At 44.8% G+C, this 18,970-nt stretch overlaps 1 protein-coding gene across 1 annotated transcript in view; it reads left to right on the forward strand.

Annotated features, from left to right (window-relative positions):
- ANKRD52 (ankyrin repeat domain 52) overlaps nt 1–17,912 on the forward strand; it is a 74,734-nt gene extending 56,822 nt beyond the window's left edge. Inside the window, exons 26-28 of the mRNA XM_061615172.1 lie at nt 5,942–6,024; nt 10,052–10,143; nt 12,778–17,912. Coding sequence (XP_061471156.1) covers nt 5,942–6,024; nt 10,052–10,143; nt 12,778–13,022 — 420 coding nt within the window. The 3' untranslated portion in view covers nt 13,023–17,912. The remainder of the gene's footprint in view (nt 1–5,941; nt 6,025–10,051; nt 10,144–12,777) is intronic.
- The last annotated feature ends 1,058 nt before the right edge of the window (nt 17,913–18,970 follow it).

The raw sequence follows: 18,970 nt of genomic DNA on the forward strand, positions 1-18,970 counted from the left end.
TCTCAAGCAATACACACCAGTTATAAAAGGGTAGTTTGTTTAAAAGAAATGAAAAGTATATATAAAAAGAGAGCAGCATTTGTTTCCTTAAAGTTAATCGCCCCAGCTGGGCTACACGAGATACATTGGAATAACAAAGATGAGAGATTCAATACAGACATAAGAACATAACAAAAGCTTTCTAGCCTAAGATTTCCTACTCAGGTACAGTAGCCTGGTTCCCAATGGCTTTCACTGGAATTCGTAGACGAGTCACGGGTAGATGGTAATAGGGAACAACCAACTGAAGGATCATCCTTCATTTTTATGGAGCTTAGAGGTCAACAGGGAGCGGGGCCAATTAGCCATCCTGGGTGCCCCTTTTGTGATCACCTCCTTTGAAGATTAGGGGGGCTAGACAGTCCCACCCAGGGGTCCTGATGTGCAATATCCCCTTTTCCTGACTTTTGACCTCAGGAAGCAAATAAGAGATAGCAAATAAGGTTCAGATGCATCTTCTTGACTTTTGCAAATTGCTTGTCTGGCACTGAGCCGTGGATCTAGGATGTACCAGGCACCCCTAAGGCTCCCAGAATTCTCTCTGGTTGAACCATTTTAGCTTGACCAAAGTTAGCTATTCTTGACACCCACGACAATGATGGCAATTTTCTTTCCTTCTTTTCCTGGCTGACTCACCCATATAGCCCACATTGGGTTATCAGCCTCCTCTGGCCCAGGCAGGAAATCAATATTGTTAATTTGAATGCTCCGCCTCCTTTCCCTCTCAGGGTCTCCTCCTGGATGACCACCAGAGGCAGTCAGTGGACCACGTAAGTCAGAGGCATTATGAGCCCTAGGGAGAAGCACGTTTCTTTGCTCTGTTGGAGTTGTTTAAGCCTCTTCCCTCCACTCAGGTGGTTATGGAGGCAGCATCCTAGAATGCAAACCTCAGGCCTCCTTTGTCTCCAGACTTTGTGAAGCGCTTGGTAAAGGGGATAGTTCACAAAGACATAAGGTCTAAAAAGCATAGAAGACGCCTGCCTTCTTCAAGTTCCTCCTCTTCTTGCCCCCCCCACCACAAGAAGTAAGCTAAAAAAAGGCACATAAAAAGGCCAACAAAGCTAAAAGCAAGTCGCCTGACAACTCCTCAGAATTGTCTCCTAGGGACTATCCTCTGCCTAGGATATCTGGCAGAGTGGTGCCTCAGGTAATAAACTTGCCCTGCCCATTTCCCCAGTAGGAGATGAGGCAGTAAACATTCCACAAATGGATCTTATAGACCCAGTGGCTAATCCTGCAGATTTTTCTATGCTCTCTGAAACCACTCCCAGTGTGGTGCTTGAGAGGGAAGAGGGGCAGTGGAGGAGTTCCGTGTCTGCCCAGGAGGGGATCCAAACCCACTCCTGAGCCATGCCTTTCCGAAGTGCAAGATTCCCCCCCCCCTTTTTTTTTAAGAAGGCCATTTCTATGATTTGGTCTCAAAGTGTTCTGAGCAGCCTTCAGAGGGACCACTCCTTAAAGGGGCAGCGGTTCTCCCTCCTTGGACATCTCATCCAAGACCATTCCACTACCTGAATCATTCAAAAGCCTGACCATAGCAGAATGGGACGCCCCCCTAACCAGCAAAAAAGTCTGCAGCCTATGCCAATATTCATTATAGATTGGAACCTGGAATGGAAGAATTTATTTGTCTTCCATCAGTGGTTCATCCACTTATTTATCTCACTACTGGGATTTGGTTCTAAATCTACAGATGCAGTCCTAAAAAAATCAGGGGAAAAGAAGGTGGAGTTGGTCCTCAAAACGCAACTATGAGTCTGCCAACTTGATTTACTGGTGTGTTGCCCCTATCTTCTTGGTGGCCTCTATCTCAAAGAATGGCTGATCCACACACGGATGCTGACAAATTGTTCACCTTACTGTTGATGAGGGCCCAGGAATTTATGGTAGATGCCTCCCTGGTTGCACTGATTTTTACAGCGAGCAATTTGGCCACCAATGTGGTTGCTAAGAGGGCCCTTTGGCTAATTTATTGGAGTGTTGACAGTACTTCTTGGAATAAACTGTCCACAGCTCCCTTCATGGGACTTCACCTGTTTGGGGAAGAAAATTTGAATAAAATTTTAGTAGAGACAAAAGACAAAGGAAGGCAATGGCTTAGCCATCCCCCCAAAAAGATGATAAATGTACTAAACAAGAAATTTTTTATTCCTTTTGTCCACAAAGAGGAGGCTTTAGTTACAGAGATTTTCATGGACAGAGGCCAGCATGGACCAGATGACATTTCTCCAGACATCCAGCCTTCACCAACCCCAAGCCTGGACCCAGTCAACTCCAGCAGGGGAACAAACTCTGGTGCCAGGACCCAGAAGGTCAGGGGCAGGCTGCAGGACTTTACCCAGGTCTGGCAGTAGATGACCTCATATGCATCGGTAACACAGACAGTGTCCTAGGGGCTCAAACTGGAACTCTCCTCCATCCCACACCATCACTTTTAAACCTTTGATCACTCAGTCAGTATGTTCTATACAGGAAGTTCTGGATGGAAACGTTAAAGTCCATCATGGAGGCGTGGCAGTTATGTGACTTCATTGTTTCCATAGACCTCAAGGAGGCTTATTTACATGTCCCAATTTTTCCAGACCATCACAATTTTCTCTGCTGTGTTTATGCGCAGAGACATTTTCAGTACAAGGCCATGCCCTTGGGCTTGCTTCAGCACCTCAAATTTTCACCAGGCTCATGATAGCATTGGTGCTACAACTCAGGCAACAGAAAATACACGATATTACCTCTTGATCAGGTCCCTGTCACTGCTTCAGACACAAAGCAATATTCAGCAAACGCTGCTCTGTCTGAGGAGTCACAGATTTTTCATCAATGCCGATAAGAGCCATCTGGTTCACCTAGGACCCTTGATAGACACCTCCACAGGGATTATCACCTTTGCACCAGACAGAATACCCAAGAACCAGGCCTCAGTCTGGACTGTCAGTACACAGATCTGCAGACCTGATGAGCCTAGAACGTCTGCTTGGCTTCCTGATAGTATGTGTGGACCTAATTCCATGGGCCAGAGCTCATTCCAGATAGCTACAGTGGCTCCTGCTTCCCCACCAGGATGCAATTGCAGCCAAAAGGCACAAGTCGATCTGGCTGGCTGCAGCTCTCAGACAATCTCTCCAGTGGTCATTGCCTCTCAGACACCTCCTGAAAGGAGTTCCATTCATTTTTCCCCAGCGAATTCTGGTCGCGACAGACGACAGCCTTCATGGGTGGCGTGCCCACTGCCTGCATCTTACGGCCCAGGGGACCTGGGGCATGGGGGAGAGAGGGCACAGCATAAATTGGTTGGCACTCAGGGCAGTGGCCCTTCCCCTCAAACACTTCAGGCACATACTCCTTCACATATGTATTAGTCTTAACCGACAACATTTCAACCAAATGTCATTTGAACAAACAAGGAGGATCCAGACCTCACTCTTTCCAGCCAGCAGGGCTGAATGAGCAGAATGCAATGTAGCCTCTCTGACAGCACAACACATCAGAGGTGAGGTGAATGTGACAACAGACTTCCTCAGCATGAGAATGGACTCTCGGCAACAGAGTCTTCAAACTGATTCAGGTCCATCTGGGGTATCCAGTCCTCAATCTCTGCATCTCATCTCAATCGCAAGACCCCTTGCTTTTACTCAAGGTACCAGACTTCAGGAATAGAAGGGACAAATGTGCTTAACACTCTGTGGCCTCAGGGCCTGCTCTTTGCCTTTCCTCTGACTCCTGTCCTTGTGAAGGTACTTCAAGAGGTCAGGCTAGAACAGTCAGAGTTCATTCTGGGCCCCTCAATGGCCCAGGCGGCTGTGGTTGACTGAAATCCTACACCTAGCATTATCTCCACCACTACCGCTCCGTCTCTCCACAGATCTTCTCACGCAGCATCACATCAAGCATCCAGATCCCGGATGGCTCAACCAAGCCGTGTGGAGATTGAGCAGCAGATTCTCTGCTAGGCGAGACTAGCACCAGCAGTTGTAGTCACTATGCCGGCATCCAGATGGGCTTCCACTAACATGATTTATGAGGTGACGTGGAAAGCTTTTCTCAGTTGGTGCAAAAGGAAACAAACTAACAAACATGGACTTTAAGAAGCTGGAGATGTCAGTCACTTTACATTTTAAGACAGCTTAGACCAAGGGCTTAAGCCCAATACCTTGAAGTGTCAAGTAATGGCTCTGTCATCAGTTTGTTCCAGGCCTGGATGAGTGGCGCTCTCAGGCCACCTTCATGTTAAATATTTTTAACGAGGGGCAACTCTACTTTCTCTCCCCGTGATTCACAGGTTTCCTTCATGGAACCTTAACAAGGTGCTCAACACCCTTACTAAAGCTCCCTTTGAACCACTGGCCTCTGTGTCACTGTGATTACTGTCTTTCAAAGTAGCATTTTTGGTGTCTATTACTTCTGCCAGGAGAGTGGTAGAACTCAGTGCTTTGTCCATCCAGGGCGATCTCTGTGTTTTTCATACGGACAAAGCAGTATTCGGGACAGACCCTTCTTGTATCCCTAAAGTCACTTGTACCTTTCATAGGTCTAAGGAACTGATCCTATCTTTTGCCCTAGCTATAACTTTCATCTGAAAAGTTATGGCACAAATTGGGCATGAGGTGATCACTTAAAATTTAGATTAAACACACCAAGACATTTAAGTTGACCACTAGTCTGTTTGTTTTCTTGCATGCCTCCACCACAGGGGAAAAGGCCCAGTCGGCAACCATTGCCAAATGGATTAGAGCCATTAGTATTTCATTAGCTTATGAATCCCACCTGCTTAGGGCTCCTGGTCACATTACGGTTGACAGTTCATTTCACCAGGGCAGCAGCAGATTCTGCAGCTTTAGCCACTAACACCAGCATTGCAGAAATCTGGGCAGTACCATCTATGTTCACTGGACACTATAAAGTGAACACTTATGCTTCTGCTGAAGTGGCCTTTGGATGGCGTGTCCTTCAGTCAATATTACCTTCGTAGTGAGTGGAGCTGCACGTTCCCTCCCCAAACTGACTTAGGCTCTGGTAGGTACCAGTGTGGGCTATGTGGGTGAGTCTGCCAGGAAAATGGAACATTAGTCACTTACCGTGAAGGGTCCTTTTCTGGTAAAGGAAGCCCACATAGCCATGCCTCACCCAGCATTCATCCGCTCACTCTGTCGACACATAGGTTCTTCCTTTTAGGTTACATGTTACACTGTTCTGTTTTTTCAGGAAAGGCCCGGTAATGTTTTTTTCTCAGATTTTACTTCACAGGTCCACAGAGTCTTAGGGCTGAGAGGGAAAGGAGGAGGAGAGTTCAAATTAACAATAGAGATTTCCTGTCTGGCCTAGAGGAGGCTGATAACCCAAGGTGGGCTTTGTCTGCCAGAAAAAGACCCTTCACGGTAAATGACCAATGTTCCCATCTCCTAAGCCGAGAAGAAGGAAGAGTAAGCAGCCAAGCACCTGCGGCTGCTGTGCAAAGCACCAGAAAGAAGAGCTGCTTTCTCACATAGCAGCAACACAAGGGATTTTGAGAGGTGGGTGGGCCACCCACCTGTCAATCATGTGGTGTTATGATACCTCATGATTGAGAGGCGGGTGCCCATGCCCACCTGTCAAATTTGGCCCACAAGGCTAATCCTGAAATGGATCTGGCCATGGGACCAAAAAGATTCCCCCCACCCCTGCCTTAGGTAGACAGTTTTGGAAAATATGTAAGCAGCTACCTTAAGAACTAGAAACTTGTGTTTTTTAAAACTGAATACTAAGGCTGTCAGAATCTACGCTGTATGCCAACTACAAAATATGATCAATTTGTACAAGATGGCAAGCCATACTTTTGTGGAATTTGTGCATGGAGTGAAGTTTAAGAAAGGCACCTGCCTTCAAAATAAATAATTCCTTTAAATAAATTACCTTTTCTCTCCAGGGTCATGAAAAGTGTGCCTTGTTGATTCTGGGGGAAACCCAAGACCTTGGCCTTATCAATGCAACTAACAGTGCTCTGCAGATGTGAGTATTTGTACAGCTGGTGTAAAGCTCCCTTCTTTCTTTCCAAGTGGCACTGAACATTTCTAGCAATGAGACGTGGATAAGCATTATGTTAGGTGGCCCTAAAAATAAAAAGGTGTCTCCTTCATTTGGTTTTGGGAGGGGACTGTACATTCTTCCTAGACACAGGAATTTCCTAGAAATACCCAGATAGTCCTGGGTGATTTCAACGTCCACAGTGAGGCTGCCTCTAGTGTTCCAGCTCGGGACTTCATGGACTCCATGATGACCATGGGGCTGTCTCATGTTGTCACAGGCCCGATGCATAGGGCAGGGTGCACCCTCGACTTGGTTTTTGCTCCAGATGGAGGAAGGGGTGGTCTGGAGATGGGTGTGTGTGGATGTCACCCCATTCTCATGGTCAGACCACTAGTGAAGTTTAACTTATGGCTCTGATCCCTGCAGGGGTAGTGGACAGATTAAGATGGTCTGCCCCCAGAGACTAATGGCATCCACTGGATTCCTGAATGCCCTGGGGGAGTTCCCAGTAGATAGAGCAGGTGACCCTGTTGAAGCCCTTGTCATGCTGTGGAACAGCGAGGCGTGTCGGGCTCGTGACACAGTTGCCCCTGAGCACCCTCTCTGGCATTGTGGAGCCTGGTTTGCACCTTGGTACACCAGTGAGTTAAGGGCAGTGAAACAGGCTGGATGACGGCTAGAGTGCAAGTGGCAAAAGACTTGCTGTGAGGGTGATCGGGCACGAGTAAAACATCATAACCGTGCCTACTGTGTGAGGGTGGCGAAGAAGGCCCACTTCTCTGCCTCCATCACATCCTCAAGTAGCCACCTAGTGGAGCTTCTCCGTATTGTCAGGGGTCTGTTGACATCAACTCCAGGAAATGGAGTTTTAGACCCTTTGGAGGCCCACTGTGAATTGTTTGCAAGGCACTTTGAGGGTAAAGTTGCTCGCCTCCGTAGCAGTTTTGATGCCCCATCCACATCTACTGTAGTCCCCAATGAGGTGTCCAGTGCAACGTCTGCTGCAACTTCTTGAGATCAGTTTCAGTTGACACGGCCTGATGATGTGGACAAGGTGCTTGCGATGATGCGGCCAGCAACCTGTCGTCTTGACCCTTGCCTTTCTTGGGTTATTAACACTTGCTGAGGGGGGTTGACCGAGTGGATCCAGGGTGTGGTGAATGCATCATTGCGGGAGGGAGTGGTGCCCTGAAAGAGGCAATGATCCGACCACTCCTGAAAAAGCCCACCCAGACCCATTGGTCTGCGACAATTACCGACCAGTCGCAAATACCCCCTTTTTAGGGAAGGTGATTGAGAGGGTTGTGGCACAGCAATTGCAAGTACTCTTGGATGAAACAGATTATCTTGACCCATTCCAGTCTGGGTTCAGGCCTGGTTATGGGACTGAATCGGCCTTGGTCTCCCTGACCTTTATCGGGAGAAGGACTGGGGGAATGCGCCCGTTATTCTTACTTGATCTCTCAGTGACTTTTGATACCATTGACCACAGTATCCTTCTGGGCCGACTTGGTGAAATGGGTATCGGAGGCACTGTTCTACAGTGGTTCCAATCCTATCTCCAGGGTCGTTTTAAGAGAATAGCACTGGGTGACTGTCTTTTGCCCCTCTGGCAGTTGTGCTGTGGGGTGCTGCAGGGTACCATCTCGTCCCCCATGCTGTTTAACATCTATATGAAGCCCTTGGGGGCGGTCATCAGGAGATTTGGGGCGAGGTGTCAGCAGTCCGCTGATGATACCCAGCTCTGTTTCTCTGTAACATCTGAATCGGGAGAGGCTGTGTAAGCCCTGGGTCGCTGCCTGGACTCGGTGGTGGGCTGGATGAGGGCCAGTAAACTGAGTTTGAATCCTTGCAAGATGAAGGCACTGTGGGTTGGTGGTTCCCGAGCTCAGATAATTGGTCAGTTGCCTGCTTTGGATGGGGTTGTACTCCCTCTGAAAGAGCAGGTCCGTAGCCTGGGGGTGCTCCTGGATCCATCTTTGTCACTAGAGGCCCAGGTGACCTGTAGTCCAGTGGCTGGGATTGCCTTTTATCAGCTTTGGCTGGTAAGACAGCTGCGGCCATTTCTGGACCGGGATAGCCTGACCACTGTTGTCCATGCGCTGGTGACCTCTAGGCTGGATTACTGTAATGCACACTATGTTGGGCTGCCCTTGAGGTTAGTCCGGAAGCTGCAGCTGGTGGCAGCGAGGCGGGGCAGGGTATCACCAACATGTCACCCCTCCGCTGAAAGAATTGCACTGGCTGCCCATTTGCTGCCAGGCCAAGTTCAAGGTTCTAGTCTTGGTGTACAAAACCCTATACTGCTTGGGACCAGGATACCTGAAAGACCGTCTTATCCCTTATATACCCTTATGTGCCATCTTATCAGGAGGTCCGTTCTGCACAACATAGGAAGCAGCCCTTTAGTGTGGCGACACCTACCCTGTGGAATTCCCTCCCCTTAAATATTAGGCAGGCACCATCCCTGTTATCTTTCAGTGCCTATTGAAGACCTTCCTCTTCCAAGTCTTTTAAGTTGAGACCTATCCCAGTCTGCAGCTGTGTTGGAATTGCTTTTTAATATGTTTTTAAACCTTTTTTTAAAAAATATGTTTTTAACCTTTTTTTTTTAAGATGTCTTGAAAGCTTTTTAAAAAATGTGTTTAAAGTTGTTTTGTTTTAACGTATTTTAAAATCTGTTTTTATGATGTTTTAAAGTGTTTTTAATGCTTTTGTTTGCCGTTCTGGACTTCTGCTGGGAGGAAGGGTGGGATATCAATCAATCAATTAATTGAAAAGGAAAAGCATGTCCATTTTCAGGCACCATCTCTGTTGTCTTTTCGGTGCCAACTGAAGACCTTCCTCTTCCGACAGGTCTTTTAAGTCGAGATCCTTCCCAGTCTGCATCTGTATTGGAATTGTTTTTAGATACGTTGATTGTTTTGTTTGTGTATTTGCCGCCCTGGGCTCCTTTTTTGAGGAAGGCCAAGATACAAATTAAAGAAATGGATCCTTCTGGTCTTAAAGATTTTCAGACACAGGAAGATGGGTGGTGTGATCTTCGCCTCATCAACATTTTCCTTGGAGATGCTCCATGTATGTGCTTTCTTGTATGAAAGGTGTGCCTAGGCTAGTCTACAGACCTAAAACGTCACAGGCAATTCCTTCTCAGGTGGGGGGAACTTAAGAGAACTTTTGACAGAGAATTTTCAGCACCTTCACGCGAAACCCAGGATTTTTTGGGGAAGACCATGACTATTAAAACCGATGTACAGCAGATACACGTGTGTAGAGCAGCTGTATCCTCTGAATGGTCTCTGCTCACTGGCCCTAGGAAGTCTTGTGCTTGTTACACTTAGTTTGAAAAAGATCTATACTGCCAATCTGTAGGAACTCAAACAAAGTAATAGTAATACCAAAATCAGAGATACCTATAATTGTTTTTAATAAAAATAACACAATAATTATACAGATAGAAGCATAAACAGAAGTAATGGTAGTATCTGTCATCATGGTGGCCAGTATCAAAAACCTAAAAGGCTTGATGGGAAGTTTTTTCACTTGGAGTCTTAAACAAGGATTGCTTGTAACCTGATGGACTTCTTCGGAGAGGAGTTTCCATTGCTGCAGCACCACCACTGTGAAAAAGACACAGTTTACAAATTCTCAGAGCAAACTATTCCACAGAAGTGCAATCCAGAGCAGTGCTTCTTCTAACGTTTTCAAGGGAGGGAGAGGGGGATCTTAATGTCATATGCTTTCAAAAACTAATGAAATAAACACATTGTAAAAAGCAATCTGAAAAGCTTCCCAACTTTTACGAAATGTATTGGAGGATAGACTCGTGGTATCTTTGATCCACAGAATAAATAGTTGTGTGAAATTTCTCCTCCCGGTAGATTCCTTTCCTGGAGTATGAGTCAGATAAACTTTGTGAATGCCCTCAGTTACAAGAGACATGTGTCCTCCTTCCTCTCCCAAGGTTCATCCAGTAATGCATTCACTTTTCTGTTCCTGCTGTACATAGGCCACTCCATATTGCAGCTCGAAACGGACTGGCATCTGTTGTTCAGGCTTTGCTAAGCAGAGGTGCCACTGTGCTTGCTGTGGATGAAGAAGGTGCGTATTTTCACATCTGGAAACTTCCAGATGGGCAGAGTCAGATACAGTGCAGTATACATGTTTGTGAAACCAGTTGAGTCTAGCTGAACAGTGGGGAGGGGGTGTTTGCACATGTTATGTATTTTGATTTGACGTGATGGGAGGTCATCTTCCTGTTCCCGTTCCATTCAGTTCAAATGTCATGCTCTTAAACTTTTGGCTGGTGGGTTGGTGGTATTTGTGTGATGCATCACAGTGCAGCTGAACCAGGAAAGCATGGCTTTTCAACTTTTTTTTAAAAAAACTTTAATTGCTGATATTCCTTTGGAATTTGAGCATCTATAGAGTTTTATAGGATTACATTGATGGTGCTGTATAAATGACTATCACAGCAGGATGACGAGCAGCACGAACTGGCAAAAGTGTACTGAGTTACCTCATTTAGCTTGTTTTTTGAGGCCCAAAGGATCCCTTTACACCCATGATCTGTTGCAAGTAGGTGGTGGGGCCAGAAAGGTAAACTTCAAATGCTGAGGATACTCAACAATCAGGAAGTGTGTCTAACATTTCTTCAGCAGAAGTTGTGTATACAGAAGGGTCATGAAAACATATATGCAGAGTTTGGAAGGAGAGAGTTATGTGAGAGGGTTGGCCACATATGCACTGGAAATCTATTTTGTTAAATTTCTATACCACCCTTCAGCCAGATTGCTCCCACAGTGCTTCACAGTTCCTTTTAAAAAAAAAGACAAAACTATAATGAAGTCAGTGTAATAAAATCAATATGGTGCAGCAAAACAAACCATTCATAATCAAGCCATCATTAATAAATTAAGGCATGGAACTTTAAAAGCTTGGGACCAAAAAGATAAGAGCAGGCCCCATATAAGCCACTCTTGGGGAGGGAGTTCCATAAGGGGGCCCCTCCACCAGAAAAGGTTTCTCCTCAGGCATCACTCACCTCACCTTGGAGTGAGGGAGAATCCAGAGGAGGGCATCTGCTGATGACTAGCCCATGGGCAGGTTGATGTGGGAGCATGACTTCCTTCCCCAAATATTTTCCAGTGAAATCCAGCTGTTTTCTACACCATGAAGGCTAGTAGAGATGGAGAGCACCATCTCTTTTGAAGGTGCTTGTTTTCCACATCCAGTCAATTGATGACTGGGCATGGCCCTGGTACAGAAATCTCCATTCAGGGCACCTGCTAAACATAATTGTAAAAGCATAAGAAAGGTTGCCTTGCCCTAAAAACCTGAAGTGCCTATCCTAAAATTGTACATCAATCCAGTCTATGGCTCCTGTATATCTGCTTATATCTGTATGGGAGTCTTAACTGGCTTTCTCAGAAAGTTCAGGGTAAAACTATTCGGAGTAAAAAACTATTGGAAGACTCCCTTTTTGGCATTGCCAGCTAGGAACAGCATTTTATGTGTACAGAGGGCAGAGTGGTAAGCGGCGGTAACGCAGCCGAAGCTCTGCTCACGGCCAGAATACAATTCTAACGGAAGGAGGAAGTCGAATCTCCGGTAAAAGGGGTCAAGGTCTACTCAGCCTTCCATCCATCCGTGGTCGGTAAAATGAGTACCCGGCATATGCTGGGGGGTAAAGAAAGGCCGGGGAAGGAACTGGCAATCCCACCCCATATATATGGCCTGCCTAGTAAACGTCACAAGACGTCACCCTAAGAGTTGGAAATGACTCGCACTACAAGTGCGGGGACACCTTTACCTTTAGTGTAGCTCAGGATCAAAATCATAGTGACAAGGAACATCCTTTATGATGGTCTCTTGGTATTTGTTTTGTATCACTAATTAGAAACTGTGCTTTGGGGATCGGGAAGTAGTGCTCTCCAAGGGTTGTTCCTCCCTAGGCCCTTTTCCCAATCTAAATCCCCACCGCTCAAGCTCCTTTTAGTTTTGAGAAGGGGAGACAGGTATAGGAAACATGGATTACAAGGACTAACGTAGAAAGCACAGATTAATTGTGTTTTCCTCTCGAGTGATTTCTATCCATGTGTGTAAGATTTCTCAAAGGCTGACACAAGATTTTCCACATAAGTGCTTGCTATATACAAATTAGCAGTGGCCGAAAGAGTTACCACTTGGCTAGTATTTTATCAGCTGCCTAGTTTTACAACATCAGGGCTGGTTGCCATTCAAGGAAATGGAAAAACCTGATTCAGAGGCGTCACCAAGTGCTCCTAGGAGGCAGAACTTTCACAGTGCTGATCGGTTGAGGAGTGGGTCAGGATACTGGGGGTGAGTCTTGCCACTCCTTTTATATAAACACATACACTCCAGATCATTGCTCTGATACTGCCCTTCCTGTAAGGAGGACAGGTAGTTGCTGTGCAGGGTTTGGGTAGTAGGAAGACTCGTGCAGTGCACTTGCACGTACTCTGCGCCCAGCAGATCACCAGAACTGTGATCATGTTTACAACGCTAGTGCAATTGCACCCTGATTTTATAGCTATTGGGGGAAAAGAAAGCAGGATTTTAAAAAAAACTGTCAATCCTAAAGCGTCCTCCAGTTCATGACATACAACTGATGTAGTGTGCTAAACAGGTGGTCCAATTCTTGTTGTAAAACATGCTGGGTTTTTTTCTCAACGTCAGCTTTTTTGGGATTGAGTTTGTGTTTCTGTTTTGCAGGCCATACCCCAGCCTTGGCTTGCGCCCCCAACAAGGACGTTGCCGACTGCCTGGCACTTATCCTTTCCACCATGAAGCCTTTTCCACCTAAAGACGCCATCAGCCCTTTCAGCTTCAACCTCCTCAAGAACTGCGGCATAGCTGCCAAAACGGCAGCCTGCAGTGCCCTGCCCAATGGGAACAGCTGCCCCTATACCAAGGATAGGCACAATGCAATTGGCTTAGATGGTTGTTACTCGGAGTAGCTTAAAAACCATGATGGGTGATCTAATATCTTCTATTTATTTAGGAATTCTATAAATATAGGACACTTTAAAGGAGAACAAGACTGGAATGGGCCTTCCAAAATGGCCGAGGAACCAAAAAGAGAGGGAGAGGATCTCGGCTTCTGCTTCCTTTGTAGACTTTTGCTTTGATCATTAGCATCTCTTGTCAGTAAAATTAACAAAAAGCAACGTGGCTCTCAAACAAATTCATAGTTGTCAGTTTGGAATTCCTTAAAACAGTTCTGTTTTATTCCTCTTAAAATTAGCCCAGAGATCTTGTCAAAAAGGTGTTGCCTGGCACTTCTGAGTAAATGGTGTTATAAGATGCTTTCAATGGCCAACTGTATAAATTCCAGCTCCTCTGGCTCGATGCTTCTGAGAACTGAATGAATAGCAAACCAAATTAATTTTGTGCAGGGGCTTGCTGAGTAATGGGCACATCGTACAATTAGACGGATCTGACTTTGAAATTTGGAGCCTCCCAAAATGGACTGTCCTAGCCTTTCCATGTGCCTGGCTCCCTTCCCCTTTGTGATAACTTTCTCCATGTTCTCTGACTGATAGCATTCTTCTTGCGGGCCATGCAGTTCTAGACAGGGAGCAGAAGTCTGAAATACCTCTTGGTTTTATTTGGCATTAGGTGTTTGACAAATGAGGGACCGCCAAGAAGGGCAGCAGCTCCTGGCAAAGTGCCACTATAACTGCTCCTTCCTTTATGATGACTTTTGTGTTTGTTTAGGTTGTTTGTTTGTTGTGCTTGCCCTTTTTGATTCCAGTAAAAACACTTGAATTGAGAACTACTGTACCTGGGACACTATGATAACTTAGGCAGCTCGTAATCCCTTGTATGCAAAATGGGTGCTGTTGCTCAGCTGACGCGGTCCTCTTTGATAAAACCTGCGTATGCGCTGCCAGAATTATCCCTACCATATCAGGCACTTTAGGGATTTTCTCTTTTTGGAGATTGATTTTTGTTGGGGGGCGGGTGGGAAGGGTAATAAAATGTTGATCCTGAAAGAGAATTTCCTTCATCACTCTCCCCCACCCCGCTTTTCTCTGTGTTGTGCAGTGTTTCCCCATTAGACAAGTCAGTGTTGCTTTAAAGAAAAGAAATTATTTATAAAGAAACAAGCATTTAACTTTTTAAAAATAGCAAAAAAAGAGCTTTCTGCAAGTTTCATCTTTTCAAGGAAAACAATGCACTTCAGAACCTTACAGTCCTGCAGTTGTATTTATAATCCCCCCCCGAATGCCATCCAGCAACTTTCATTAGGGCGTGTGCACGTGTGTGCGTGTAGTTGGTATGTTTGTGGGTTTAGAGTGTGTGTGTGGGTGTCTTGTTTTAAAAATTATATTTATAAAAATGCAGGTTTTACGTATTTGAGTGTATGCACTGTTTTTCTTTTTGTACTGTAAATTGTATCGTGTAGAAACTAACAAAAAAATTACCATATCACAAGCATGTTCAAAGCCAAAGAGTGGGATGTAGCAATCGACTGAGGGCTGCCAGGGCAAACAGTTTTGATCCAACAATCTTTTCCACCTCTTTCTCAGTCCTGCAGTGCTGTGCTGGCTCCTGGAGCTGGTAAAGCCTGTGAAATTGCTCCCAGAGCATTGCACGTTGGGGCCAGTGGGCTGTTAGGGCTAGTAACCCTGTGAACCAACTAGTTTTTATATTCCCCAACCACCTCCTCTTATAGAATCAGCTAGACTGTTACAGACAAAATATGAGCCAAGTGTATGCTTGAACCATTCTGCTTCATGGTGCATTTTAGTTTTAAAATAAATGACAATTTCTTTAACCAAAAACTTAAAACTGAAAGCCGATTATTCCCCCCCCCCTTCCATTTTACGCACCGAAGCCATTTCCACAGCATCACTTACCTGGGCCCTGCCTGGCTTTCTAAAGCAGGAAATGATAAACCAGCCAGCTTTTGGGGTATGGTTGCTGGAGAGGACTTAAAAAGAGGAGTTAGTCTAGATGCAACAAAGGCAGAAACTGGGTCTGAAATGAGAAAACCCTTCCCTTCTTTTTGGCACTGTTTTTAATGTACCAAAGCCAAACTCCTAGAGCCAAATACTGAAGCTGCAATTTTGTCCTTTGGTGAACAGTGCATTGTTAAAAGAGATTCTCAGTTTTCATTTTCTTTTCTGTTTTTGTTTAATCCCCACCAAATGGACTTTGTCTTCCCCACAGACCACTGCACATCATCCTGAGTCAGCTCTTCAAACACTACCTGAACATTTTGTTGGTTTGCTGCATATGGATAGGTTGCAAAAATTGGGGGCCTTAAGGTAGCGAGTTCTAGTCTTCTAATGAACCCAGCCATTTCCTTCAACTAAGCCTTCCACAAAGACTAGGGCGCTACTAGCTTAGCTTTTTTCTTTCTTTGATGCCCAAGGAATCTTGAGAGATCTTTTCAATTTGCAGCTGCTGCTTTTGAGCATATCAAGATTTTAATGCACTTGCCAAAAGGCACAGCGACTGCCTGTTGCAAATTGGCCATTAATTTTTTTTTTTAGCTGCACTATGGTCGGGTTAGTTTTCTCCGCCCTCAGTTGCTTCAAGTTCTCTACCTTGAAAGAAAGTGTTAACCTTTCTACACCAAATACCTCACGTTGGAATAGAATTGAACAAAACTTGAATGAAAGATTCCCACCTTTCCTCTCCATCCCTTTTTTGATACAGGAAGGTCCTTTTCAGTACTTTGTAAAGAGGGAGACCTGAAAATAACTCATAAAACCTTGTTTACATTGTTTGTTTTTAGGTACTAGCAACTTGTAACTTCTTTTAAATTGTCTAATTTTATTTTAGCCTTCTAAACGTGTTCCTCCTGCCCTGCCACATAAAGGCGAAGGGAAAAGGGAGATTGTAAGGAAGTAAGTCTGAAGCCACACTTTTCTTTTTTTTAAAGGGCTAAAATTAATCCTCCTTTATGGACCAGAAACTTTTCTGAAGGGTCTCTGGGATTGAGATATTTACAAGAGAATGGGCCAGTAGGAGAGACCCTGTGCTAATTGTTACGCTACAATTTGGAAAGACTGATTGAAGTCCTCTGTCTCATCCCTTGGGTGCTACTGTTGGCTCTACACTCACACCTGTACCATGCAATGGATACCATTTTTTTAATTCACCCAAGGAAATGTGTACCTCTTGAGAAACCATAGCATAGGTATGCCTTACCCCGGAACGAAAAGGTTTGTGCTCGTATGTGTTGAACTAGGGGTGTTGCTGTCCCTGTTTAGAGCAGTTATCTGTAGTGAAGTTGGTTGTAGAGTGTTACAGAGGTGTGAAGCTGAGGAGATCAGACTCCTTGCATTAGTAGCACAGTTCGTTGGACATCAGGTACGTCGATCTCAGTGTTCAGCTATATTTTGAAATGGCAGTGTGGGATGGGAAGAGGAGCTGAAATGAGAGTAGGGTTTCCAGGATCATTTCAAAATGAGGGGATCTCCCAGCCCTAGCGATACATGGATTGTGCTTGCATTTTCTTATTAGGATTGTAGCGGGTTCTTAGGCATTTTTTTTCTTTATTAACTGAGGAAAAAAATAATCTGACACTTGATCTTTAAAAAACAACAACACACACGTGCTGATAATGTGTTCTTTTCCTCACACATCAACATAAAAATTCAATATATGACAATCAATGTGATCTCTTTAAGGGCTTCAGCGTTCTTAGTTCTGTAGCATCATGCATTAATATTTTTTATGTTCAATTTTGCCCCCATTTATTTCCTTTGTAAAAATAATGAAGAAGAAAATGGAGTGGGGAAAAATTCCAGCAGCGCATACGTGAATTAAGAATATTTTAAATTTGGTGGGTTTTTTCCCCCTATAAGAAAGGGAAGGTAGGAATTGGGGGTGGGGGTGGTGAAATGTGGCCAGTTCTGTTGTAGTTGCCAGTCTTGTTCTCCTTTAATACTGTAACATGTACATTTTGACAGCACAGCTTGACAATTTTAAGTAATAATCGAAGTGGCTGGTGGTAATAACTTGCATTAATGTGCTAAGATGAGAGTCGGTTTCCCTAGTGCATTTGTAAAAGAGGGCTGGAGGCAAACTTCCTTTTTTCTTCCTGTCTCTTCTCTCCCCCCCTTCCCGCCCAGTATTGTGCAGGCACATTTGGCTTCAAGATGTGCAGTATTTTACGCAGGGTTTGGGGGGGGGGAAGTGGAATGTTGTTTCCCTGTTCAGAAGTGTAACAGGTTCTTGCTTATCTTGTTCCCGTTGCCTCCCTCCTTAGGAATGGCCTTGGTCTTAACCATGCATCTTTTGCTGAACCTCAAAAGACACTGCTCCGGGCCTTTCCATTTTCTTCATTTGTCTCAAAAGCAATCATTGGGCTTCCCTCCTTAACCCAGCCAAATAAGGAAGTTTCTCTCCAACCACCTTTCTCCAAAGCACTTGCTTTACAAGTAAAATAAGCACTTTTGTTTTAAAAGCGTGAGGGTCTAGTTTCCCCTCTTATAGCAACCCATAGGAGAAAGGCCAGCAAGGGGGAAATGGGGATCAGAAAGAGTCTGTTGTTGTTGTTGTTGTTGCTTTTTCCCTTGTTTTGTTTTGCATGGGGTGGGAGGGCAGATAATTTTTTTAATTAACTTCATGTCTCTAGAGAATTAATGAACAAAGGGAAGTTGTGTTTTAAAAAAAATAACAGCACAAATACATTTCAGTTCTACAAGTGTATTTGCACTGCCATTGTTAGATAATGGGCCACCCACCGGGAGCCCAGCTGAGCCATATGACTATTGACAAACTTTGAATGTAAATGTCCTTATAGAGGGCAAGTACTGGGAAGCTATAAATTGATCTTATATTCCTAAATGGGCACTTCAATGAATTTGAAACAACTAATCCTGATAAAATGATGCTGTTCTCTTTTGCCTTTTTTTTTTGTTCCCAAGTTGTTGGAGATTAGGAGACCTTTCATTAGTTTTATTCTTACTCTTATTGCTATAATTTTTAAATTCCCTTTGCCCCCCAAAGGAGAGTGAAATCATGGAATATAGACGTCCCTCATTCCCCACCCCCAGTGCACACACAACTCTAAGGTAAGAGATAAATAAAGAGTGGACTGGTTACATATGTCCCAGAAAGTTTTATCTCAGTTAGCATCCAGAATACCTGCATGCAATCAATTATAGTCTCTTTGTTTAGGATACTGGTTTTCAAACTGTTCCATGGAGTCTGAGGGAATCTTTATCAGGGCTGCTTCATGTGAAGGTCTGTCACAGTGGACAAAATGCCTGAAAGACAACTTGCTTGCTACAACCAAGCTTCTCCTGCACAACGGAGAAGCATTTTAGGGCTAACTTTCAGTTTGTATAGGACAACAGGTAGGCCCAACAGGACTGGCTGACACAGAGTATGAACTGAGAACAGATCCAAGGGCATAACCCCAGAATCCCTTGCAATGTGCAGGGATTCTATGGCCACCGTGGCAAGGGATTCCTTGGCATACAAATTGATGTGGAAGGGGTCAGAATTTTAACTCCCAGTTAGCTTAAACTGTTCTGGAATAGCTGCAGACCTTGGCGTGTGTGTGCGTGTGGGGGGGTTCTGTTCAACTGTTAATGGAAATAACCAAGAAGACACTCCCTCCTTTTCAGTCTCCACCCGCCCCCCCCCAAAGATGGAAATAGGGAAGTGTATTTAGATCTTTCCCATCTCTACTCCCATAGTTTAAATATTTCCGTATAATCATTTTGTGCAATGCAACCCTGATTAGATATTCCCCACTCCAGGTGTTGAAGGGCCAGTCAGGGAAGGGAGCGGAGTTGGGAATCTGTAAATCTTCCTTCAGTTGGTTAAAACTGTGGATTCATTGTACAATCCATTCAAACTATAAGTACAACCTACCTTTGTCTTGAGGTTTTTCCCCCCTAGCAAAATAAAAAGCGGGTGGGGGGGATTCTGCATTGGA

The sequence above is a fragment of the Rhineura floridana genome, chromosome 3 (genome assembly GCF_030035675.1).
Source record: "Rhineura floridana isolate rRhiFlo1 chromosome 3, rRhiFlo1.hap2, whole genome shotgun sequence".
Taxonomy (NCBI): Eukaryota; Metazoa; Chordata; class Lepidosauria; order Squamata; family Rhineuridae; genus Rhineura; species Rhineura floridana.